The 26,673-nt window shown below is 48.2% G+C and overlaps 1 protein-coding gene across 1 annotated transcript; it reads left to right on the plus strand.

Annotated features, from left to right (window-relative positions):
* The first annotated feature begins 5,448 nt into the window (after nt 1-5,448).
* On the plus strand, nt 5,449-7,581 carry DDIT4 (DNA damage inducible transcript 4). The gene is made up of 3 exons (XM_065922540.1): nt 5,449-5,587; nt 5,714-5,969; nt 6,243-7,581. The coding sequence occupies exons 2-3, from the start codon at nt 5,774-5,776 to the stop codon at nt 6,734-6,736; spliced, it is 690 nt and encodes a 229-aa protein (XP_065778612.1). The 5' UTR covers nt 5,449-5,587; nt 5,714-5,773; the 3' UTR covers nt 6,737-7,581.
* Nucleotides 7,582-26,673: the final 19,092 nt, after the last annotated feature.

Raw genomic sequence — 26,673 nt, forward strand, 5'->3', positions numbered from 1 at the left:
ATCTTCCCTCCACTGTTTTCTTTCCTCATAAGAGTTCAGATGCTCGGATGGGTGAGGAATTCTGGGAAGCTGGCCAAAAGCTGACCCCACAGATGGGATTCCTTCCTGAGAGGCAGTGCAGTGTGTCAGTGAGAAAAGAGACACTGCCTGGAGTCTGGGTCCCCTGGGCAACTCTGGCTGCGTGGGAGATGAGGAGGGGGAGCAGTGAGGTCTGGTAGGCCGTCATGACTTTCATCAGTGCAAGGGGTAACCTGAATTCTGACAGGAGCCTCAGGCTATCCTCCTAGCTCCCCCTTTGTCATGGTGGTTTAACAAGCCAGCCTTTCTGGGGTTCCCTCTGCTTTTTGTCCTGTCCCCAGAGGAAATGGCTTCTTGTGAAACCTGGGAGCCCAGCAGAACTAGCTGTCTGTGAACTCACCATTGCCACAAGTAGGCCTACTCTCCACAGCTGTCGGCCATTTCACCAACCCCAAACCCACTCCCCACCCACAGAGGGACTGGGGAGCCAACCCAATGTTCTTTCCAGGGCCTACCTTTCTTCCTGAGACGTCAGTCCTCACTTCGCAGACATCCCAACTAAAGATGAGCATCAGGACCACCCGAGGAGCTTTTGTACAAAAGGGTCCTATTCAGACCTACTAAAGTAGAATGGGGGTTGGGGAGGTGGGAATATATGATTTACAAGCTCCACAGAAGATTCTAATTATCGATTAGCCTTGAAGGCCACTAGTTGATGGAAAGATTACAGGACACTCACTCTGGGCCTCAATTTGCTCCTCTGTAGAATGGCATTATGTTCATTCCTGTGGGTGTAAGTAGATAATACAATTCAAAAGCTTCTTTGAAAGACTGCATAATACAATGTATTGTCAGTATTTCCATTTCAAAAAGTAGCTTCATTTGCAAAAAGATTCCTCACTGAATTTTTAATTATCCCTCCAATAGCACAGTTAAAATTCTACTGTAGTCCTCAGCTGTCAACAGCTTTTCACAGCCCTCCTAGTAAACCAGGTGCACTTATAATCTTGCTATTTTGACCAAGTTGTTTGTTTTTCAAGTAAAAAAGCCACAGAAGTCCTGGGAACACTTCTGCTGGCTTCATTGTCCCCACCTCCCACCACCGCTCCACCCTCTACCACCCACGCTCCTCCAGCCGCCTCCACTCCCCTCAATGACATGTTTCCAAAGGGCTGTGAAGGCGCCCCAAGCTGAGCCACAGGCATGCTGGCTGGCCTTCAGGGGTTCCCATCCTGAGTTCTGGAGTTCCCAGAACCCCACTCCCACCCCAAGATCTGGTTAAACTCCCCAAACCCGACTGGAGCAACTTGCCAGACTGAGGCCCTGGGAACCTGTGCGCAGGACAGAAACCACCAGAACAGGGAGGGGCCGTGGCCAAGGAGTGAGTGCTCATTGACTTTAAATTGCAGGCTGCTGTGGGTCCTAGGGGAAGAGAGCAGAGCCTGGGAAGATGCGGAGTGAGTGTCTGCATGGGCAAGGCCCTGGCCACAGAGACTGGGACTTGGGACCTGGTTACCGACTCCAGAGGCCTGAGTCACGGGGGACGTGACACTCACCCCCTGCTGCTGGGAGTTCAGTCATCTCCCTTTCAGGGTCACTTGGCAGAGTTTCCATGTTCCACACTGTGTCTGTGTTAGGAGTGCTTTCCCCAGAAGACACATGTAAATGCACAGACTTGAATGTTAACAGTGCCCTCTGGAGTTGTGCAAAGGGACATCTGTACTCCCACCAACACAGGAATATAAACTTCAGAAGTATTTTGAAAAGAGTGACTGCTCCTTTGGGATGAGATGTTGTAGAATGGACAGAGGTGGTGAGGGCACAGCATTGTGGACACACTCAATGCCGGTGACTTGTGCACTTTAAAAAGTTTCATTTTATATGTGAATTTCATCTTGATAAAAAAAAATTTTTTAAGTCTTTTTAAGGCACTCGAAAGAAAAGTACAAATTGCTTTAAAAGATTTCCCACAAGTCAGCCCTCTCTGACAATGTGTGCATTTCCCACAATGCACCTCTCTCCCCAGCTTCCTGGGGTTGCCGACTGTACTCCGACTGAAAGAATTAGGTTACCTTGGAAGCCCCACTGCTAGACCTGAGCGAAGGAAGAAGGGAAATATTCAGATACATCAAACACTTTTGGCAGCACTTGTCAGAAATGGGATAGAAAGGTAGCATGAAAAAAATAAAAATAAATAAAATAAATAAAAAAAAGAAAGGTAGCATGGCGTTCTTCTGAAGGCCTGCGCCAAAGTCTACAAGATCCTGAGAATCCAGATGTAGGCCTGCGGTTCTCAGAAAATCCACCTTCTTGCTCTATCCATTAATTCATTTATTCATCCAAGGAATATTCACTGAGCCTCTACTATGTGCTTTACCCTGAAAGTTGAGTAGAACAGGGATTTCCCTGGTGATCCAAGTGGCTAAGGCTCTGCTCTCCCATACAGGGGGATACAGGTTAGATCCCTGTTCAGGAAACTAAGATCCTGCGTGGCCAAAAAAAAGAAAAAAGAGAGAGAAAGGGAAGACCACTACCTTTAAGAAGCTCATAGTCCAGTGAGAAAACTAAAGTGGAAACAGTTATTAACAGAGATGTGCATGAGGTGCAAGGTTCCCCTGAGGAGGGGCACCTAAGGGATGGTGAATTGGATTCACCAGCTAGGGAGGTCTTCCTGGAGGACAGGATGCCAGAGCTGGTCTCAAAATCTGCTGGTGGAAACAAGTCCAGGCAAGCCTGACCAGCAGCCAGCCTAGGCCTGAGAGGGACAGAAGCACACCAAATGCAGGGTTCATAGGAGAGTTGAAGGCTCTGAAGAGGCCTGGCTCAGAGGCTAGGAGATGTAGCTGTCTCCTTCCTGCAAGCACCACCTTTTGGGGTCCCCCCTCATCCCATCTGTTTCAGTATGTGAGATGGTAACAACGTCTTTCCAGCCACTGCCTGGGGAAGGGATCCTGCCCTTCACCTCACAGGATGAACCAAGAGCCTTCAACCAGGCCCCTCAGAGGGGTTGTTAAGAAACTCCCCTTTAGATCCAAAGGTTCTCCTAACAGACAACAGTATGGGTGAAGAATGTCAGTGGAGAAGCCATTTTGCCCTCCACCCTCATCCCCCTGCAGCTAGGCCCCCTACCAGGTGGTCTTTTACCCTGTAGCCTACTCTCTCCTACTATGGGAAAAACCTTCAAGGTTAAGACTGCCTGTCCTTTTTTCATCACTTTTTGAAAACAATGAGACATTAAGGGATTTTTTTTTAAAGCAACAAAATTATCCAGTGCTCATTTAACATAACGCTTCCCAATTATAAAAAGCTGTTTTTTTGTTTTTTGGTTTTTTTTTAAAGCTGTTTTATTAACAGAATGAGATAGTAAATGAAAAAAGGTGCTTGGCACACAGTATAAGTTTCCACAGCAGACTACTTCCATGATGGCTATTTGTTGAATGAATGAATGATTTCCTAGTAAACTGACCTTTCCAAAACAACTCTGGATTCTTTTGCTTACAAACCTCTATTTTCCATAGATTAGTGTTCCACATTTTTCTGAATGTTTTTTCATGCAGGGGATGGGGGGGAGAGAGAAGAAAACCACCCTGTCTTGCTGTCTCCCTAGTCCAGTCAGCCTGGGAGGAGAGAATGGTCTTGACAGATTAATTCCCTGATCTTCACTCTGAGTGACAGAAAGATACACCCATACAGGTCACCCCAACTCTTTTCTTCTCACCTCAGTAAAGGGTAATTTCAAGAGGATGTCATCTACCCTCAGTCCCCCAAGCACTTCACCCAACTGCCACAACCTGGTGTCTTTAAGGCTCCCAGTAAGTTACTGGAGCTAGGAGAATTGGAAGAAAGGGCCAGTGTTCAGGCCTCGAAAGCCCTGGCAGCCAAGAGACTATTCTATTTTGTAGCAGTCTTTAAGGTATCTCCTAATCTGAGTCATCTGATTTATTTTTTATCCATGAATTTGTCTCCAGAGATGGTTCTCTCATCTGCTGAAAGCGGATGGGGTGCAGGGTTTGAATTCTGTTCGTTTACAGTTTTAAGTCTTGGTTTGCCCGGAAGACCCACGGGCCAGTCTTTTTTTTTTTCTTTTTTTTAATGGGAGCCGGGTGTGTGGATGGCGGCGGCCTGACTCCTCCAGTGGCAAGTGTCTTTGGTCACGCACAAGTCTGCCCGGAAGCGAGGACCGCCAGTCTGATCTGGTTAGGCTCTGGCCCGCCCTGGCACGGGAGTGTCTGATGTAAGTTTGGTTTTCTCTTCCATCAGGATTCTGTGTCTCAGATTGATAAATCTCTTAAGTAAAGGTTTAATCTGTCCGAACATCTTCCCACCGTCAGCAATCTCAGTTAGTCTTCTATATTACCGCCGTCGGGTCACATTTTCTGTGGCACCGCCTGAATGACGAAACAGGGGATGGCGATTGCTCTCCGGGGCTTTTCTGGAGATCTAGGTCCTCGGTCCTGATGCAACTCTCCGGGTCTTTTACACAAAGCGTTTTGGCAGAGACGGGCACTAGGACCCAGCAGACGCCTTGGGTTCTCTCGCCGCAGCTGACTGGAGAGACAGCCGCACCGCGGTCGGTCCGTAGGGCAGGCGGCTGGGTCTGTGTCTCTATGATATGAGAGTCAGTTCCCAGCTCGAGACCCAAGCGCTAGGAACCCGGGCCCATCAATACTGCTTTAACCACATTTCCCAAACCCTTTTCTTGTAGGCAGCTGGAGGGAGCGGACACTGTTTGGGGACCAGGCTCACATTCCGGGCACGGACCCTGGCCCCCGCATTAATCCATCCCCTGGGGCTGTAGAGTAATAGGCGGGCGGGCAGGTGAGGCGCCCGGGAAGAGGGAGAACGGTGCCCGGAGCAGCCCAGTCTTTGGACCCCACCCCCAGTCCTTTCGTCAGGCAAGGTTAGCGTGAGGTACGTGTGCGAGAGCCGGCTGGATTAACGTCTGCTCCCCGCGCCGCGGTCCCCCGAGTATCCAGCCGTGCACCCAACTGTGCCCATAACTCGCAGGCTCTCAGACGCTGGGTGCAACGGTTTTCCCCTCCTGTTGCCCCCTCAAGTTCCCCTGCCTCCTCCCCCGCGCGGCTGCGGCCTACCCCTCCATCAGAAATACGACCGTATAATAAACAAGTCTTTCCTTGATCCTCCCCTGCCGCGAGCGCCCTCGGGGACCTTGGCAGCTGCAGCCGCCACAGATCCCTTCCAGAAAGGGGGCGTGGCCGCGGCTAGGGGGTTCGTCCCCGAGCGTTCTGGGGCTCAACGGGGGCGGGGCCAGGCGGCTGTCACTGGGCAGGAGAGAACGTTGCGAACGTGCGCCTGAAGCTCATTGGCCGAGGTGGGCCACACTCCCGGGCTCGGATTGGGCCGCCGCACGGAAGGGGTGTGGCCTCTCTGCACTAGCCCTTATAGGTCTCGCGGCGCTGGTGCTAGGGACCGCGGCAGGCCTAGGGGGAGGTGCGGGCGTGGAGAAGGGACAGGTCTGGGCAGAGCTCGGGGCTTGGCACCAGTTCGCGCACTCATTCAAGCGGCAGTACGCACTTGTCCCAGCAGTTCTCGCTGACCGCAGTAACTGGTGAGTGTCCCTTCTGTGTATGCTGATCGCTGAGCCGAGAGGCCTCGGCCGTGGGGGGAGATCTTAGCGCTCTGTCTGATCCAGCCCCCAGACTGACGCCTAATATGAACCGCTTTTCTGTTACAGCGTCTGTGGAGCTCCCGCACCCTGAGCTCATCTGCAGACGCCCTGGCGTCCATCCTCACCATGCCTAGCCTTTGGGATCGCTTCTCGTCGTCCTCTTCGTCCTCGTCCTTGTCCCGAACTCCCACCCCAAATCAGCCGCCGCGCTCAGCGTGGGGGTCGGCGGCCCGAGAAGAAGGACTCGGCCGCTGCGCGAGCCTGGAGAGCTCGGACTGCGAATCCCTGGACAGCAGCAACAGTGGCTTTGGGCCGGAGGAAGGTAAGCCGTAGACGGGAGCCGGACGGGAGTAGAAGGGCTGAGGAGATAAAGAAACACTGCACTAGGAGTCAAAAGCCCACCTAGATTTTCTATCTCATCAGAGTCCGGATTGCAGAAGGGGCAGGCAGAGGAGAGGAATTGAGGTATAGGATACTCTCGTGGGGCATAAACTGAGGCACGAAGTGGGAAGAAGTGCTGGTTTCTTAGCGAAACAGCACTTCCCCCGTTTGGAGCTTCTCTTACCTAATCCTCCCGTATTGCTTTCCCTTGCAGACTCTGCATACCTGGATGGGGTGTCCCTGCCCGACTTTGAGCTGCTCAGCGATCCCGAGGATGAGCACCTGTGTGCCAGCCTGATGCAGCTGCTGCAGGAGAGCCTGGCCCAGGCCCGACTGGGCTCGCGGCGCCCTGCGCGCCTGCTGATGCCGGGTCAGCTGGTGAGCCAGGTGGGCAAAGAACTACTGCGCCTGGCCTACAGCGAGCCGTGCGGCCTGCGAGGGGCGCTGCTGGACGTCTGCGTAGAGCAGGGCAAGAGCTGCCACAGCGTGGGGCAACTGGCCCTCGACCCCAGCCTGGTGCCCACCTTCCAGCTGACCCTCGTGCTGCGCCTGGACTCACGCCTGTGGCCCAAAATCCAGGGGTTGTTTAGCTCCGCCAACTCCCCCTTCATCCCTGGCTTCAGCCAGTCCCTGACGCTGAGCACTGGTTTCAGAGTAATCAAGAAGAAACTGTACAGCTCGGAGCAACTTCTCATCGAGGAGTGTTGAACTTGGGCCTGGGGGGCCAGTAATGCCCCCATGTCAGAGACAATTTTGAACTTTTGGGGTTGGGGGCAGGCAGAGGCTGAGGGACTGGAGCCTGCCCTTAGAAAACTGACAACAGCCACCTGAGGGGCAGGAAAGTCAAGGTGGGGGGAACACAGTGTTTCCCTAGGAAGCTCACTGAGATGTGAGCTGGTGGTTCCCAGTTGGAGGCACACGCTGCCCCTCAGTACTGTAGCATGAAACAAAGGCTTAGGGGCCAACCAGGCTTCTGACTGGATGTGTATGTAGCATGTACCCGATTATTTTTATTGTTACTGACAGTGAAGACAACAGTGGTGTGACAGCCAGGGGAGCAGCTGGGCTGCCCTGGCCTCTGCAAGGGATGTGTGTTTCACCATAGCTGGCCCTGGTGGGAGGGGGGACGTCATCGAGGTGATCTGTGTATCTCGTGGTCTGAAGGGCCCAAATGTTTGGTTCTTTGTTTTTGTTTTTTGATCATAGCTTCACTACTGACCTGTTCTAGGCAGCTATCTTACAGACGCATGAATGTAAGAGTAGGAAGGGGTGGGTGTTAGGATCACTTGGGGATCTTTGACACTTGAAGAACAAATACACCTGGGAGCTGTGTGTGGCCCATCCCTGGATGTGTACTAAAGGGTTGAGCTGTGAGGGGATGGGGCTGATTGGGGTGGGGGCTGGAACCCCTCCCCCAGAGGAGTACCATCTGGATCTTCCATCTAGAACTGTTTACATGAAGATACTCGCTGTTCATGAATACACTTGATGTTCAAGTATTAAGACCTATGCAATGTTTTTTACTTTTCTAATAAAAAAAAAGTTTGTTAAAACAGTTGTCTCTCATTAGTGCCATGAAATCAAAGGGAGGAGGATGGGTGCTGTAGAAGGTGGGTTTCATCAGACTCTGGTGCAGCTCTGGCTTTCTCTGTCCCTTTCTGAGACCCCCTGCCCGCATGGTAAAGGAAGTGTGTAGGCTGAGCGCCCTCTCTGTCAAGAACCCTGGCTCCCTTGGCTTTGCTGGCTGAGGCTACCAAGGAAAAGCCCTGGAAGCTGAGGAGGGAGTCAGACCTCTCACAGAGTCTCAGTAGAAAGAACTCACCTGATTGCCTTGGGTTAGAAGGGCCTGGGACAAAGGACTACTGAGCCAAGGTTCTTCCAGGCACTTAAAGGACTGCAAGAGACATTTTTTGTGTGTGAAAAAAGGCACAGTTCTATTTGTTCTACAGTCATGAAAATTACACATTTTCTCTCTGGACAAGAAAAGGCTAGGGAGCAGGAGCACTAAGGAATGGAGTTTGAAAAAGACTTACTTTGTTCAAGCCTCTGACTAGACAAGGAACTTAGAGCTCAGAGAGGGGCAAGACCTGCCAGGCAGAGACAACACACACAACACACGCAGGAGGTGTAAGGGCTTTGGGAGCCAGGGGACTGCAGGACATTTCATGAATGTTCCTGGTGACCTGGACTCATTACACTCTGGGCCCCAATTTCCTTATCAGTGAAATTGGGGTTGGGCCAGATGAAGGCCAGGGGCCTTCCCACTCCTCCCTCCCAGCGACTCTCAATCCTCCTACACCAGCCTCTGGAGGGTTGTTATCTCCCTTGTTTCTCTTCCTTGTCTGAGACAGGCCTTGTTTGCCCAACTGTGAAACAGTAGTTCTTCCACTGGATTGTAGAGTCAAATCTGTTGGGGCCTGAGTTAAACACAGACCGCCCCCACCCCCCGCCCCCACCCTGGTGGAGATTCTGATTGCATGTGTCTGGGGCAGGGCCTCAGGAATCTGCATTTTCATTCAGGATCCTGACATGGTCTTGAACTTTGGGATGGTCTAGAAGTCTCTAGTGCAATGAAATGACTTGTTCCCCAAGATGAATGAAGTGGTTAGAACTAGATTTGAAAATGGTGGTAAAAAGTAAGAAGGTGCCCAGAGCAGTTTTAAGAGAGTCCTTACTTCTTGGCACATCTTCCTGATAGCCACCCTGGGAGGGGTGGGTGGGGTGAGGGTTAGTAAAGTTTTACAGATTAGTAAACAGTTTTATAGATGTCTATTTGACATCCAAGTGGAGTAGGTGATTGGATATATGCATCTGGAGCTGGGGGGAGGTCCAGGCTGGAGCAGAAACGTTTACTAACAGAGGCCTAACCCCTAAATGACCATCTTCTTCTGACCTTGGTTGTCCGTGCCCACTCTTAGCCCCTCAGGGTGGAGCTGAAAGTAAAGCAGGCTTAGCACTTGGGTGGTGTCTGGGGGCACTCTCTCAGGAACTGAGATCAGAGGCAATGCTCACGACTGTGCTTCCCTGGCCCCCAAAGAGGAAAACAATTAGGTAGAGAGTTTTACTCGTGTTTGGAGGCAAGAGAGGGATAGAGTGGTAAGCATTAACCCTCTCCTAGACCAGGAAGCAGCAAGAACTCTCAGTTCATTCTTTCTCTTAGATGGAAGACCAGAGGAAAGCTTGCATTCCCAAGAAGGTTCAGGTAAGATGCTCTTTCCTGTGGCCAGACTGCCTTTCTTCATCCTCATGGTGCTTGAAACTCCTCCCAAACAGGACAGAAAGACCCCCTCAGGTTGGGGCTCTTAGACCTCCTAAGAGGCCTAAGGGAGCTTTGTCCTAGGTATTGGGCTGTTGAAGAGAAGAAGAAGCAGGTTTCTTTGTTGCCAAGATTGAAAGCTAATAAAGCTTATGAAACTTCCACATAAAATCCAACTTTGAAAAAGGCTTTCTGAAATCATTCTGTTTGGCCTATAAAATTTGTATTGACTTCCTTGATATATCTGGAGGCAGGAAGGCCATGAGTGTGGCCTGAAAGGATAGGTACTAGTCCAGGCATGGGAACCCTGAGCTGAGATGCAGGGCAAGTCATTTCCCCCCTCCCTCTGGACCTCAATTTTCAGGGTTTATGAATTTTCAGTAGTTAGACTGACACTCAGACCTTTCTGAATTAATGAAAGACTGTAGTTTCTATCTGGAAAAAGGTATAACTGGAATCCACCACTGGCAGAGGAAGTCAGTGGCTGGGCAAGAGATGGGGGGGCCTGAGCTGTGGCAGAGCAGACACCCTGTGATAGAAACCACCTTTGACTTGCTTCCCCTCTGATCTGACTTTCCTCTAATGCTCAAAAGTCATCTTAAAAACAGTCATGTCAATATATAACCTTACTAAGTTCTTGTAAAAAACATCATATTGGGCTAATGTGCTCAGATAGCATCACTTCTAAGCTGTATTTTTCTAAGCCCAGTGCATATTAAGCACCCTTAACATAAGGTTCCTTTAATTCTGCCTCATATTTCAGAAGGAAATTCAAAGGCTCAGAGAGGCTCAGTCAGCAGGGGTAAGAAGGGGAAAGTGTCTCCTACCTCCTGGGCCTTTGGCTCAATTCACAGAACCCTCCCGGTTCCCCAGCTCAGGTGTCCCAGTCAGCCTCATCCTGCTTTTGCTGCTGGGGCAGCAAGCTGAGGAAACATGAGGCATAGAAACCAGGCCCAATTAATAGATTATTACAGGACTCTGTAATTATCCTGAAAGGGGGGCTCTTTATGAAGGAATCACAAATTAGAAAATAGCCCATTAAACCCAGACACATCCATGCAGGGGCCCAGCTGGGGAGTCTCCATCTCAGTCCCAACAATGGGCAGCTGCATGAAAATATCTGTGGCCAGGCAGTACTGATAGCTCCAGAGGGCAGACACTGGTAGATAGATGGTCACTTGATTACCGCATTCATTTATTCAACTTACATATAATTAAATGGGGCCGTGGACCTGCAAGACAAAGCCAAAGTAAGTGGGAACCCTTAAAAAGCTGATGTTAAAGTCAAAATTCTCTCTCTCACACACACAGACTCCCACATAATCACACACATACATTTACAAGCAAAACTGTGAGGCAAAGAAAAATGAGAGAGAGAAAATGGGTATATATTCAATTTTCCCTATCCCTAACTTCCCAGGAAAAAAAACTAACAATCAAGAAGGATTAAAAGCATATCTATAAAAAAAAAGTATATCTATATAAGATAAAACTAATTAAACTGTGTGCTTAAAATGGTGAATTTTATTGAATGTAAATTATACCCTAATACCTGAATTTTTTTTAAAGAATTATGTATACACAAAAATTAACTCAAAGTAGATCACAAACCTAAATGGAAGAATTAAACTATAAAATTCTTGGAAGAATATATAGAAGTAAACCTACGTGATCTTGGATTAGGCAATGACTTCTTAGATATGACACCAAAAATACAAGTTTTAAAAGAGAGGATCAACAAGTTAGACTTTATAAAATTTTTAAATATTTGTGCTTCAAAGGACACAATCAAGAAAGTAGAAAGACAACCCACAAACTGGGAGAAAATATTTTGCAAATCCTATACATGATAAGTAATTTTCATCTAGAATATATAAAGAACTCATGCAACCTAATTAAAAGATCTGAATAGACCTTTCTTCGAAGAAGATATATGAATGCCCTATAAGCATTTATGAAAAAAAAAGTGTTTTAACTATTGGTCATTGCTGCTGCTGCTGCTGCTAAGTCACATCAGTCGTGTCCAACTCTGTGTGACCCCATAGACGGTGGGAAGTGTAAATTAGCTCTTCAATACGATACTGTTTCATACCACCAGAGTGGCTATAATCAAAGATGCAGGCAATACCAAGTATTGGCAAGGATGTGGAAAAACTGGAACCCTCATACATTGCTGGAGGGTTTGTAAAATGGTACAGTCATTTTGGAAAAGTGTTTGGTAGTGCCTCATAATGTTAAACATATAGTTACCATATGACACAGCAATACCACTTCCAAGATATACCTGAGAAATGAAAATGTATGTCTACACAAAAGCATATGTATGAATCTTCATAGCAGCGTTACTCATAATATCAAAGTAGAAACAAACTAAATGTCCATTCATGTGAATGGATAAATAAAACATGGTATATCCATACAGTGGAAATATTATTTGTCAATTAAAAAAATGAAGTACTAATCCATGCTACCACATTTGATGGTTCTCAAAAATATTATGCTAAGTGAAAGAAGCAAGTCATGACCACATATTGTATGAGTACATTTATATGAAATGTCCAGAAAAAACTAATCATAGAAATAGAAAGTAGATGAGCTGCTTAGGCCTGGGAGACAGGGGAAGATGGGGGTGAATGCTAGTGGATATGGAGTTTCTTTTGGGAGTGATGATAACATTCTAAATTCTGCAACTCTGTGAATATACTAAAACCCATTAACTGTACACTTTTAACAGGGGAAATCTGCAGTTCAGTTGCTAAGCTGTGTCTGACTCTGCGACCCCACGGACAGCAGCATACCTGTAAATTATATCAATAAAACTTTTTTTTAAGTATACATTTTTCAAATCCATAGAGTTGAACACCTAATAAAAGGGTGCATTTTTCTGTATGTAAATTATACGTCAATTAAAAGATTTTAACACACATGAAAAAGGACATAAAATAAGCCCTAGAAATTTTAAAACATAAATTATTATAGTGCTATAATTAGGGTTCCATTTAGTGTAAATATGGTAAATTTTTCACTAAGGAAGGCAAAGAGAAGCCATGAGCATTTTGGTTCAAATTTTATTTAGTGTCTGACTCTGCCAACAGAATGTCAGCCCTAAAAAAGTGCCTGGCTTCTAGAAAATGCTCAATGCATATATGTCAAAGAAAAGACAAATGGAAAGAACCATGACATCTCAAACCCACCAACTCCTCGAGAGGCCCATTGGAGTCACGTTCAAATACTTTCTTTTTTATTACGATAAAATACACAACATTTACCATGTTAACCATTTTTAAGTGTACAGTTCAGTAGTGCTCAATATATTCACACTGTTGTGCAGCCCACCTCCAGAACTTTTTCATCTTGCAGAACAGACACTTTACACCCATTAAATAACAATACCCCATCTCCCACCCCATTCTACTTTGCATCTCTATGAATTTGATGTCTCTAGATACATCACATAAGTGGAATCATACAGTATTTGTCTTATTCTGCCTGGCTTGCTTCACTAAGCCCAAAGTCTACAAGGTTCAATTATATTATAGCAAATGTCATAATTTCCTCCCTTTTTAAGGCTGAATAATATTTCACTATATTGATATACCACATTTTTCTTATCCTTTCATCTGTCAAAGGACATTTGTGCTGCTTCCATTGGCATTGTGAATTATGCTGCTATGAGCATTGGTGTACAAATATCTCTTTGAGACTCTGCTTTTATTTTGGGGGGGATATATACTCAGAAGTGGAACTGCTGGATCATATGATAATTCTAGTTCTAATTTTTTGAGGAATCACAATACTGTTTTCTATATCATTTTCCCCATTTTAAATTCCTACCAACAGTGCACAACACTTCCAAGCACTTTTATGCCTCTCCACATCTTCATTCAGGCCCAAATTGTCCCCACAGTCAAGCCGACTGCACTCATGCCCATAGGTAAGTGGTAAAGGGCTGAATGAGGGTGATGAATCTGCAGGAATTTGCAGACAGATTGAGAACAGGGTCCCAGAGTAGGAAGGATGAGATTTCAGCCCTGAAAATGTGAAAGCAGCTTTTCTCATTCACTCTCCTGGGCCTCCTATCACCACATTCCCATTCCCTCAGAGAGGAGAGGATAATCTGAAGCATGAGGACAGAGTCGTAGAGTTGATTTGGGCTGGCACATCTCAGAGGACAGGAGAGGGACCTGGGCCCCAGGAGAGAAAGGGTTGAAGGTTGGAGAACCTGCCCCCAACCAATTCTCAGTCTCCAAAAATTTTGACTTTTACTATCATTCATTGAGTGAATACATAACAAGCCTGTGACTTCAGTAACAATGTTAAGTGAGTATGTACTTTACTCACCAAATTTGCATCTACTGACATTTAAAAAAGCAGTGGGACAAATATGGGCCAGCCGTGCTGTAGACCTACAGACAACACTGGGCAAATCTTGCTGGAATCTGCCAGCCCCTGGTGAAAACGTCAAAACCTTTCAAGGCCCTCCCGCCCTCCCCACCCCACCCCCAGAAGTCAGCAGCAGGCAGAATGGGAACTGCACACTCCACCACAGGGATAGAGAAAGGGCAGGCTTAGGGTTACATTTATCCTTACATCTTTAGCTCACTTAACGTATCACCAGTCCTATGAAGTAGGTCATGTTATTATTATTCCCATTTTACAGATGAGGAAACCCAGGAACGCGGGCCAATGGAAGGAGCTTAAACTGGAGAGAGGAAATCTGCAATCTAGTGTGATTTTGCCCCTGACCTTGTCTCTTTATCTTTGAACCGAGGGGGTGGGACTGGATGACACCAAGAGATCTCTGGGGCAGAGCTCAGCGGCCAGGTGCTGCCTCTGCTGCTTTTCCCGAGCCCCGCCCTATCGCTGCTCCCTGGGTTCAAGCCTAGGGTGGGGTGGGGGCGGGAGGAAGAACCGAGCCGCCTTGCAGGTCACCGGGCAAATGCTTCACTGCTTTCTGGGACAAGTCCATGTCTGTAAGGAGAATGTTAAGAAGAAATTTCCACAGCCCTTCCCCGCAGCCAGGGATTTTCCACTCTGCCTGGGCAGACATGCCTCCCCGGGGATCTGGCAATCCATAGGTGTTAATGGACGGCTCGGCTGAGTGCTAGGAAGAATGGAAGACCTGATTCTGGTTCCTGCCCTGGAGAAAAGGGCACGACTGCCACAGAAAGATGAATAGGCTGAATGGGAATGGGGATGGTGTAGAACAAAGTGTTCAGTCTAGAAGAATCCCAGAGAGAGACCAGCAGGGACAGGAACCATCAGGGGAAATTTCCTACAAGAGGGGACCTGAGCTGGAGGGCCAGAGGAGGGAGGAGGTTTTCCGGGGCAGACAGGAGACAGCTGAACTGATGAGGAATAATGTGGACTAGCTTTACAAAGGTTGCCATGAGCATAGGAGCTGGGCAGTAGCCAGGAGAGAGGTAGATGAAAGAAGTGGAAAGTCTGATGAAGCAGATGGTGCAATACAGGAGACAGACAGCCGTCACAGGGGATTTGCTGTGGCCTTTGCACTGGCTGTTCCCTCTGCTGGAAACACCTTTCCCTCACAGCATCACCTGGTTGGTTCCAAGTCGGTCACTCTAAACAGGGAAACCTTCCCTGGCTGCTCCTGCTACAGCAGTCTCTGGCAACATCTCCCTGCTTCATTTTCTCCCCAGCACTCATCACTACCTGTACTTATTTGTTTCTTCCAGTGGCCACCTCCCTCCTGGAGCATTGCTTGAGAGCAGAGGCCAGCTTGTTCCTCATTGACTCCTCAGAGTCAGGCACATAGCTGGCTCTCCATATATATTGTTGAGTTTAACTGAACTGCAATTGGGTGCGATGATAAAAGGAAACCTATAATAATGTTGTTGTTGTTTTTCCTGAGGACTGCTGTGTGCCAAGCACTGTGCTAAATGCTTTACAAACATTATCTCACTTACTCCTCTGAACAACTCTTATGAGGGAAGTGCTACTATTATCTTTATCTTAATGGTGAGGAAACTGAGGGCCAGAGAGGTTGGGTAAGTTGCTCAAGGATACACTGAGCCAGAATTTGAACCCACACATTTATCCTCTAGATTAGCACTGTTTGATAGAAATACAACATGAGCCACATAAGTAATTGAAAATTTTTCTAATAGCTATATTAAAAATAGAATCAGGTGAAAGTAATCTTAATAATAGTTTAAATATTTAAATGTTCAATAATATTTAACATTTTAATCTGATATATTAAAAACATTATCATTTCAATGCAATCAACATAAAATATTAGTTCTTTTTACATTTTATTTTACTATGTCTTCCAGATGTCATACCTCGTTTACACACAAAACACTTGTTAAATTTTTGTCAGAAAATGATCTGTATTTAGATTTCAGAAAATTTGCATTTGAAAAAGTAGACCCCACATATTCAAGTTGTTTCAAACATACTTTAATGTTTTCTAATCACTGCATGCAGTATCAGCTTTTAAGCTTACATGTAAATTGATTAAAGAACATGACAACTCAGTTCCTTGGCTGCACTAGTCACATTTCAAGTGCTCAAAAGCCACCTGTGACTATTGTCCACTGCGGGGTATGCAGCCTCACCTGATGGGAAGGCAGGTTGGGTGGGAGAGGCCTGGGGGAGGGATTTGAGCAGACAGGAGAGAAAAGAGCAGGGGAGCTGAGGTGGCAGGCCTGGGCACACCTAAAAATGAGGTGGTTTGACCAGCCACGACTCCTACCAAGCAGCATGGGTCTGGCTCACTCACGAGGTGATCACCTTTGGATGCTCTGTAGTCTGGGCTTCTGCCCACCAAGGCAGTGATGGCCCTCAGACCCCTGGGTTAAGCAAATGGTGGCTTTTCTTGGGGCTTCTAACCCCTCCAATCCCACAATGAAGGGATCCTGAGGATGTGTGAGACTGGATATGCACCAGCTCAGGCTGGGGGTTGGATGATCTCCGGCGGCAGAGGGCGTGGTAGGTGAGGGGCCCTGGCTAAACTACTCTGGAGTCAAGTACACCTGGGTTCCAATTCCAGCTCAGTCAATCCCATGCAGTGTGACCTCAGATAAATCAAGTTCCCTCTCTGAACTTTGCCTTCCACATTTAGAAAATGAAGAAATAATGAAATGCTTGAGACTTTGATGATGCCTACAGAGTGCCCAGCTCATAGTAAGCAGTCAATTAACAACAGTAGTCTTCCTAGACGTTGTCCTTTTCCAGTTAAAAGCAGGAAAGTAGACTGGAGAAAGTCCATGATCACTGGAAAGGAGATGTCCAACGTGAGCTGGAGAGGGAGTGAGTTAATCTGGACAGATGAGGGCTCCCTCCTCAGGGCTCCCGCACGTCCCCTGTGTGACACAGACCTGGCTAGCCACATGGTTAACCCATCGAGAGTAGGGAGGGAGATATGCCACTCCCACAGGCCCTGGGTGCCCAAGCATGATGTAAGAATGGCCAAGAGCCACCTTCCAGAAGTGGGGAGGATGAGTCAAACTGAATCAGAAGCATTTAAGGTCACCCTGGGTCCCTAGGGTTACTCAGAGTGACCCTGGTATATGCCTGGCAAGAACGCTGAGTGGACTGGGTTCCAGGAGAGCAAGTGGGACTGGAAATCACCCAAGACAAGGAAATCAACAGGTGGAAACTCCCTGCAGGCAGAGCACACTTGAGAAGCAGCGACAGGGGCTGAAAGTGGCCTTGGTTGGGTATTTTTGAGGGTGGGGCAGTTCCAACTCCCTCTCCCAGTCAGCACCCCACTTGAGCCAAGAATACTGGTCCCAAGTCCCAGTTTTCCCCACTTCAACTCCCCAGTCACCAAACCTTTGCTCTGCCCGGGTCCTCCCAAGCGCGGAAGCTGACACGACCCTGAGTCCACCTCTGCCCGCCAAAGGCCTCCTGGCTCTTGCCACTTTGCCCTGTCAACGTTTTCAACATTTCCTCCCTTGTCTGTCACCCCCTACCAGAACCGGTGCTCCTGGCGGTAGGACAAGTCCGTCTTGCTCACTGCTGTGTGTCCTGGGCACAGCTCAGACTCTGACACTGCACTGAGTACTTAATAGATACTTGCCAGGTCAGTAGACTCAGACCTTGGTGGGCTCTCATCACATCTCTAGCACTCATTATGTGGCTATGGGTCAGCCTCTCTGAGCCTTGTTTCCTCATCTGTAAAGTAGGAAACTAAATCCCTGTGAAGAGCTTAGAAAAACCAGGTCAGAAAGTGGGGAGGATGGAGCATCCTGCCAGCTCTAAGAAGTGTCCATCTGAGGGCTCACACTTCAAACACAGCTGTGAGCAGAGCGACCTCCAGAAGATGGAACCGAGGCCCAAGGAAGACGTGCTGAAAGGCTGCCCAGGGAGCTGCCCTCCCCCTCCCCGCTCCCCCAGGCCCTGGTTTCTCCTTCCAGGACCTCTGGTTAGATCACTCTTCTTCAATGTCCCTGGGAGTTTCAACCCAGAGGTTCTGAAGTGTACCAGCCTCTCCCGTCACCTTTCTGTATGGGATGGGGCCTGGCTCCTGGTAGTAGGGAGGGTGCTGGAGACAGCAGAGATGGCTGACTCTGGTGCTAGGGTCACAGAGCCAGGGCTGTGTGTGTGTGTGTGTGTGTGTGTGTGTGTGTGTTTGTCCATGTGTCTATCACTTCAAAAACATTCACTGGCTTCGCACTGTACCCCAAGAGGGAGGCAGTTCAGCCCAATGGTGAGATTCCGGAAACCTGAAGTCTGAATGGGCTTAAAATATGAGTGACACAATGCACTTTGCCCTTCCTAAGACCCAGTCTCCTACCTGATAAACAGGGCTCTGAAACATGATGCATGTTCAGTTCTCAGCATAGGGCCCAGCTCATCCTTCACACTTAAGAAATGGCAAGTGTTTTTGTTTGTTTGACTTTCAGTTCTATGAGGGCACAAGGGCCATTTGTTTTGACCATTCTTGGTGCCCAGGTGGATGAATGAATGAGTGAAAGGAAGAAAAGAAGGAAGAGATGGAGGGAGGAGGGGGAGAAGAGAGGAAGGAGCTGCTTCCGTGCCCACTGCATCCTCCTTCTCCCATCTGGGAGCTGCCCTCAAAGCTCCTCTCATTGAGTGTTGCTACATGTGGTCAGGGAGGAGAGCTGAGCAGAGACGGGAGTGTGCTGGGTCTGAATTCTGCATCCGCCTCTCGCCAGTTGACTGAACTTAGCCTCCTCAACATTCTCCTCTGACAAATGAGGATGATCCTACCAACTCACTCACTGAATTGTAGGGAGGTCCAAAAGATGTCTGTGAATACACTGAACCCATTCGTAAATTGAAGAGCGTTAGGGACTGTCTTGGTGCAGTGATGAGCAGTTGTAGGCTCTGGACCCAGACTTCCTACACTCAAATTCCTGCCACACTGCTTGCAAACCTTGGGCAGGATGCTTAACCTCTGTGGGCAGTTTTCTTATCTATAAAACAAGGAAGATTTCAGCACTCATGTCACAGAGCTGTGAGATTTAAATGAGATAATGTACGAGAAACTCTTGAATCAGGGGAGAATGCATGGCAGGCACTGGATAAATGGTGGCCATGATAACAAAACCTGCTCTCCGGAAAGATTCTGTGAACTACTTCTCACTAAAGTGTGAATGAGTAATAAGACCTACTATGCTTCCCTCTCAGAGGAATTTGAATCTTAACAGGAATGAAAGGAGTGAAGTTCTAGCTAATGGTGGAATTTTCAAAAGTAAAGGAGGAATATAGGGGTTAGGGAAGGACCTTCCTAGGGTCCCTCAAAATCACAGTTGCTGCCTGTTGCACAAATTCTGCCAGGTCCCAGAGGAGGACCACACAGGGGGCAAGGGAGAACAGTCTCAGTCCCTGAGGAAACTCCTCTCTGCTCGTAGAAACAGAAAGCAACTTGCCCCCAGGATAGTACATAACTCCAACACGTGGAGGGCCTCTGGCAGCACGGCTGGCAACAGCCCAGGCCCAGCTATCAGAAAGGCTCCAGAACCAGCGAGGGAACAACAGCGCCAGGGGCGGAGGTGGGAATGTGCACCAGATGTGATGAGGACTGACCTGGGACCAGTGAGGAAGTGGTGGGCTCCCTCCCAGAGTGAGGGGGAGCCTCATCTCCTACATCTAAGTTTTCTCTGCTAGAACCTTAGTACCAGGCTAGCACCTGTATTAGAAGGGCCATAGTTTCTGGAGCCAGACTGCCAGGGTTCAATCCTGGCTCTACTTCTTTTCAACTGTGTGACCTTGAGACATAAGCATGGGGGACAGAGGTAGAGTTAGCTGTGGGCATCCATCTCCCATCTCTTCCAGTCCTTCTTTGGAGAAACACTTCTTCCTCCCTTCTTTTCAGCTCACTGGAACAGGTGAGGCTGCTGGCATGGGACCTGTGACCAGACCCATCAGTCAGCACTGAACCTTCCTGGGCAGGGTTTTTAATTTGTGTGGTCATGTGACCACCAGTTGTCTAATTAAAGTAAATCCTGGGACCTGTGTCATGATTACTAAGAAGAGATCCTTTTCTACTGACTTAGAATTTGGGGTGATATGAACCTAGAGCTGAAGAAGACCACTGATGGCAGAGTGGAAAGATTCAGCCTTTATGATGTGTTTTGAGCTTCCAGATCAAACCATACCTCAACTTTGTTTCCCAAGTCAGTAAATTCTCTTCTTGGCATAAACCAGCTTGAGTCAGGTTTTTCTGTCACTTGCATCAGAAAGAGTCTGAAATTTACATGGTGAACTTTCTTAACCTCTCTGTAAATTTCAGTTTCCTCATCTACAAAAAGGGGATGATGATAAAAGCATTTTTCAGAAGAAAGGAAGGGTTGTTCTAGGATGATTCAAAGGGTTGATCAGAGTCCAACACTTAACAGACTGTGACATATGTTAGCCACCTAATAGCAACTCTTTGGTGTTCCAGGTGTGCTATGCTAAGTCACTTTAGTTGTGTCCAGCTCTTGGCGACCCCATGGACTATAGCCTGCCAGACTTCTCTGTCCATATAATTCCTCAGGCAAGAATACTGGAGTGGGTTGCCATGCTTCCAGGGGGTCTTCCCAACCAAGGGATTCAAACCCATGTATCTTACATCTCCTGCACTGGCAGGGGAGTTCTTTACCAATAGCACCACCTGGGAAGTCCTAGGTATTCCATAAGTGTTAGCAAATCTGGCCCTGGGAAGTGAACTGCAAGGGCATCTGGGAAACAGCCTCTTCTTATAACTGAGGGGTCCCAGGAAACTCTGGGGGGTGGGGGTGAGGTGGGGGACACTCTTCAGGGAGGACTGCTTTTCCATCCAGATCACAGTTGGCACCAAGAAAAGCTCTAGTGCATGTCATGATTATTTTTCCTACTCCTCACAATGAAGCCCATTTTACAGATGAAGAATGTGAGGCTCAGAGATTAGGTTCAATCTAAGACTCCACCTCCCATTCTGCTGGCTCAGCCCCTCCCTTGGAGCACATCAGTGTGGTCCCATGGTGGGGCCACCTCTTGCCCAGTCTCAATCCCAACTAGGCTAAATTAATAAATGGCTCTGTTATTGTTGAATGAAGGCTTCCATTAGTAATTCTAAGCGGTTTTGAAAAGGGCAAAAAGTTATAAGCACTCTGTCCCTCCCTCCTCAAGGGCGGCTTTATCTTTAACCCTGTCTCCTGCACAGGGAACTTCAATGAGATCTACTGGTTTCCCCTTTCTGATCTTAAGCAGTAGAGACGCTGTCACCAGAGGCGGTTTACCCCCCAGAGAGAGCCTGACGCAGTTTTGCTAGAGGAAACCACGCAAGCCTCAAGGCTTGGCACGACCCTTCCTTCCGGCCAGGCCAGGATGCCTGGGGGTGGGGGTGGGAACGGCACCTCCCACTTCCCTCCAGATAACTGCCAGATCATTCTCACGTCTGGGGACTGAGCTCACCTTCGGCTTTTCCCACGTAGCCTCCTTGAGCCTTAGTTTCCTCACCTGTAAAATGGCACCCACCTATTTCAAGGTCGTTTTGAGGGCATCACGGAGGGAAAAGCCCTGTGGTGTTCAGCACAAGGATCTGCACAAAGTCATGAGTGTTGGAATCCTTCCCCCAAACAGAGAGAGGAAGGCACACGTGCGTGCTGGCGAGGACAGAGAGAGGATTCAAACCCGGTTCTCTGGTGACTCCAAGCCCAGACCCTTACCTCTTTTACCACTGAGATCCTCCCCACCCCCTTCCCTAATACTTTTCCTCCGCAGCCTCCTCCCCCGCCCCGCCTCTGCCAGACAGCCCTCGGGGACCTCCCAGTCTCAGCCTCACCGAGCCAGACCTCCCCGGCCTGAACTGCTAAAAAAAAAACCTGTTTCCTCCCCTGTCCATTCACCCAGCTCGGCCTGAGAAACGTCCAGCGAGATGCTCCCCTACCCCCACCCTCACCCACGACAGACTGACTCTTGGACACACCTTCACTGTAGCCAGGATAGGTGCGATCATGTGTCCCCGGGTCTCCCTGCCTGATAGGAAGCGAGACGCTCACCTGCTCTAATCCCAACTCACTCTGCTTGCTTCTGGTTGGTGCTTTCTGATGGCAGAGGCGGGATCTCAACCTCAGTAGCCAATGAAGAGGTTCACAGGAGTGCTTCTAGTTGTCACAGCAACAGGGAGCTACATCTTACAACCCCCATTATGCGGAGACTGCTCTTGGAAGGATCAGACAGCTCACACTCCGGGGGTCCCAGTTCTACCTTAGAATAAGGGTGGGGGTCAAAGTTGGGAGGCAGTTCGGGCCCAAGCCCTTCTTAAATGCTACCAGTGTAGTTGAAAAAGAAGGCTGCCTGGAGGCAGAACACTATAAGTAGGCTTCTGTTAGAAGGGACAAGGAAATCCAGTTTACTGCATTGGAAGTGGCCATAGCACTGGAGGGGCAGGGCATGAGGCTGGGCAGTTTAGGTAGAAATAAGTGTAGTAGGTGCCTAGCAAGCAGTTAGGGCCTCTGAGCCAAGGCTCACCCAGGGCAGGGTGGGGGACCAAAATGAGCAGCCACAGCTGAACTATGGGTCTCATAGCCCTTCAGTTCTAGGCAGGAAGAGAGAACCAAGGTCACCAAGGCCATTCCTTTCCCTCCAGGCAGCTTGTACTCCATCTTCAGTATAGTCATGTCCGGTCTTGGGCATTCATTAACCTTGAACCCTTCCCAGGAAAGAGGAAGGTGACCAGGTTCATTGTCCCCATTTTACAGATGAGAAAACCGATGCCTGCCTAGTAAAGTATCTCACCCTTGGGCCCTGGGGCCTGGCACTGGGCCCAAGCAGGGCTCTCTAGGCCTTTAATTCCCTGGCGTGGTGGCTTGTCTAAGGAAGCCCCACGCCACAGTGTTGAAACTGTCCACCCTTGCTGATGATGCAGGGATGCTGGGGCCACCTGAACCCCATATTTAACGAGGCAGGTGAACCAGGACAGAGAGCCCTGCCCCTGCCTGATGGCTCTGGGTGGGGGGTGCAGCAAGACAGCCTTGTTGGTCCTTCTACGAATGAGTCCAGTAGATAACTCTATACTCCCTATCTCAAGACGCCCACAATCTAGAATGTAAATTGGTGTAGCCACTACGGAAAATAGTATGGAGAGTCCTTAAAAAACTAAAAGTAAGAGTTCTATATGATCCAGCAGTTCTGCTCCTGGGCATATATCTGCAGGAAACTCTAATTTGAAAAGATGCATGCACCCCAATGTTCCTAGCAGCACTATTTACAATAGCCAAGACAAAGAAGCAACTAAATGTCCATCAACAGAAAAAAGGTTAAAGAAGACATGTTCTGTGAACACAACGGAATACTGCTCAACCATTAAAAAAAATGAAATAATGCCACTTGCAGCAACATAGCAGAGAAGGCAATGGCAACCCACTCCGGTGTTCTTCCCAGGAGAATCCCAGGGACGGCGGAGCCTGCTGGGCTGCCATCTATGGGGTTGCACAGAGTCGGACACGACTGAAGCGACTTAGCAGCAGCAGCAACAGCAGCAACATAGATGGACCTAGAGATGATCATACTAAGTGAAGTAAATCAGGAGAAAGACAGAAACCATGTGATATCACTTACAGGTAGCATCTAAAAAAATGATACAAATGAACTTATTTACAAAATAGAAATAGACTCACAGGTGGTGCTAGTAGTAAAGAACCCACATGCCAATGCAGGAGATGTAAGAGACACTGGTTCAATCCCTGGGTTGGGAAGATCCCCTAAAGGAGGGCATGGTAACCCACTCCAGTATTCCTGCCTAGAGAATCCATGGACAGAGGAGCCTGGTGGGCTACAGTCCATGGGGTCACAAAGAGTCAGACACAACTGAAGTGACTTAACATACACAAACAAACATAGAAAATAAAATTTATGGTTACCAAAGGGGAAGGGTAGGGAGGGATAAATTAGGAATTCAGGACTAGCAGATAAAAACTGCTATATTTAAAATACATAAACAACAGGGTCCTACTGTATAGCACAGGGAATGCATTCAAAATCCTGTAATAAACCACAATGGGAAAGAAAATGATAAAGAATAAGTATATGTATGTATGTATAACTGAATCACTTTGGTGTACATCAGAAGCTAAGACAACATTGCAAATCAATTATACTTCAATAAAAATAAGAAGAATCCCACAGCCTAACCAGCAGACAGACCTGCAATGACCGCACAGTGTGATAAATACTGCAGAGAGAACGTGGACAGAACACGGAGGGCTCACAAGAGAAGGGGTGCCTGAACCTGCCCCGCAAAGCCAGGGGTGACCTCCCAGAGGAAGCAGCCTTTCAGAGGCCACAAGACACGTATGTAGGCCTTTGCCAGGCAGACGAGCAAAGGAAGGGAGTGCCAGGCAGAGGGAAGAGCATCTGCAAAGACCAAGAGGCCTGGCGAGCCTGGCACATCAGGGAGACTACAAGTCAAGAGGGAGACTGCAGCAGAACCTAGGCTTTGGAGTGAACGCACAGGATAAGACTGTATGCCCTGCAGTTGGGTGTTTCAATCTCTTTATGAGCCAGCAGGCACCCACAGTTGCTTTGCTCCAAATGGTAGATTCATAGACCCCTTAGAACCACTTCTGAAAATCCCACTTTGAGAAATGTTGGATTAGAAGCTAAAACCACTGTCAATTAGGGCTACAGGCCAACAACATGGATGAAATTCACAGGGTGAGAGGAAGAGGTCAGGATCAAGAGTCATCCTATATGACCCACTTATATCAAGTTCGGAGAAGTCAGGATAGTGGTTACCTCTGGAGGGATGTGGAAGATTTTAAGGAGGGTGTCCAGAAGGCAGTAATAATATTGTGTTTCTTGATCTGAGTGTTGATTTTACAGATGTGTTCTTTGTGAAAATTCATCCAGCTCTATACTTAAGCTTGGTATATTCTTCTGTATGTAGCTTCCACTTAAAAAAAAAAAAGTTAACTGCTTTCCATAGACATCAGTGCAAATGTAGACATTAAAACTTTGTGATTCCATAATCGGCTGTGAGCCAGGCATCCAGATGATATAGAATATGTTTATATTCATTTTTTATATTATTCCCGAATGAAAACACAAACATTGTATAGTCTCTCAGAGAGCGCTCAAACTCCACAGAACTCGTCTACAGATCCCAGGGTTTGAGGAACCCCAGCTCAAGAGGAAGCATAACAATGCTCAGTTCTAGGTTTGGGGGATGGAGGATAAATGAGGGGCCTGGAGTGTCTTCCAAAACCTCTAGGTTTTAGACCCGGCTCCATCACACCTGGAGAGGTGGGTCTCCCTGGTTTGGCTGTGAGTTCCTGAAAGGCAGGGACCTCTTTTGCTCACTCTGTGTCCCTGGTGCTCAGAGAGGGACCTGGCACACAGTGGGTCTCAGAGGACCTTTTCTACCAGGGCCTCTTTGGCCAGCCCCATGTTGAGCATGGAAGAGGGCATCTGTTTGGGAAGCTGTGGTTTCCCAGTCACTGGCTGAGTTCCACACCACAGGCTCGCAACCATGGGTGGGCGATGCTGCAGCAGGGATTCCAGGGTGGGGTTGGTATTGTTAATTCTCCCCAGAGGGGAGAGCTGCATGCAGAGGGGCCTCTGAGCTCCTGGGAACCATGATTATGGGCAGGAAATCCCAACCCTGCCTGCCCACCAGCCTCGCTGGAATTGGTAACAACCCAGCTCTGGGGAAGAGAAACTGTTCCAGAACCAGAGAGGGCTGCATCTGTGGGCAGGATGCTCAACAGCCGCTCAACAGGTGTCTCCTCCCGTCCCTGGGGCCTTTCCTCCCCAGCTCAGCCTCTCTTGCCCACTCTCAAGAACCAACCTCCCTCTCCCACATCCCATCTGTCTTCACTCAGCAAGCATTTTCCAAACCACCTTTACAATTTCCGCCCTAAGCCTCTGCTACCCAAAGCATCATTTACTTAATAGTTTTCTTTAAAACAATGTTCAGTTGTTGTTGTCTTAACTTGCCCTTGTGAAGTATTTGTGAAATCCTGGATTTGATGTGCCAGTTTTTTTTTCTAACACACATTAAATTTTCATTTAAAATACCTGTTCTTGTATCACCTAAAACTACCCTGTGTACCTTCACAATGGAAACAATTTTGTACAATGGCTCAACCAAGATGGTGGTTATTATTATTAATAATAATAATTATAGCCTCACATTAGCAGCAAGCTGTATGCCTCTTCCACACATTTGCATTCAGTCTCATTTAATCCTCTCGGTTCCTACACTATGGACATCATTGGCCCCATTTTACAGGTGAGGAAACTAAAGCTCAAAGAGTAGTAGTGATTTGCTTAGGGTCACACAGACAGTTAGGACTTGGTCCTGATTCAAGACTCTAGGGCTCCTGACCAAGGAGAAGGCAGGGAAGCAAGAGACATTTTCCTGTCTCCAACCAGACTCACAAGAGCCACAGGATGGCATCTCATGGTGTAGAGAGTTTGGATTAGACATGAGGAAGGACTTCCTGGCTAGAAATGTTTAGGCACGAGAACGATTGACCGAGGAAGGGTGTGGAATGCCCAGTTTCCCAAGTCCTCAAAACAAGACAAAGGCCCAGCTAGGATCATGCCAGTGCTGCCTAGAGGCAAGAGAATGGACTGAATGACCTCTCCAAGCCTCATCCAAGTCCAAAGATTGGGTGCAGCCTGCCATCAAGGCAGCCTTCCTTGCCATTTCCCCAAAGTGTCTATTAGACAAGGCAAGGTATGTGGAGGCTCCCACTTAAAGGAACTGGGGACATCTCATCTTGGCCCTGCCCCATGAGGGAGTGTCAGTAACAGCAGGCCAGGGTGGCAAGGCATTAGCTCACCCGCTTCTCTCTCCACCGCTCTGGCAGCTCCCGGAGCTCATCTCCAAGGTCTGGAGTCGAAGGCCTGGCTGCCCTCGGAAACACTGGGGCTGCTGGGCCACCCGTGGGCCACCTGAGCCCCAAGGAACCTGCATTTCTTCCAT

This window comes from Muntiacus reevesi, chromosome 2 (assembly GCF_963930625.1).
Source record: "Muntiacus reevesi chromosome 2, mMunRee1.1, whole genome shotgun sequence".
NCBI classification, from domain to species: Eukaryota; Metazoa; Chordata; class Mammalia; order Artiodactyla; family Cervidae; genus Muntiacus; species Muntiacus reevesi.

Bases quoted from the DNA above. Each gene is read 5' to 3' on its own strand.
- DDIT4 (XM_065922540.1), top strand. From the start codon at position 5,774: ATGCCTAGCCTTTGGGATCGCTTCTCGTCGTCCTCTTCGTCCTCGTCC. The intron at 5,970-6,242 runs GTAAGCCGTAGA...TTTCCCTTGCAG, and splicing joins TGGCTTTGGGCCGGAGGAAG to ACTCTGCATACCTGGATGGG.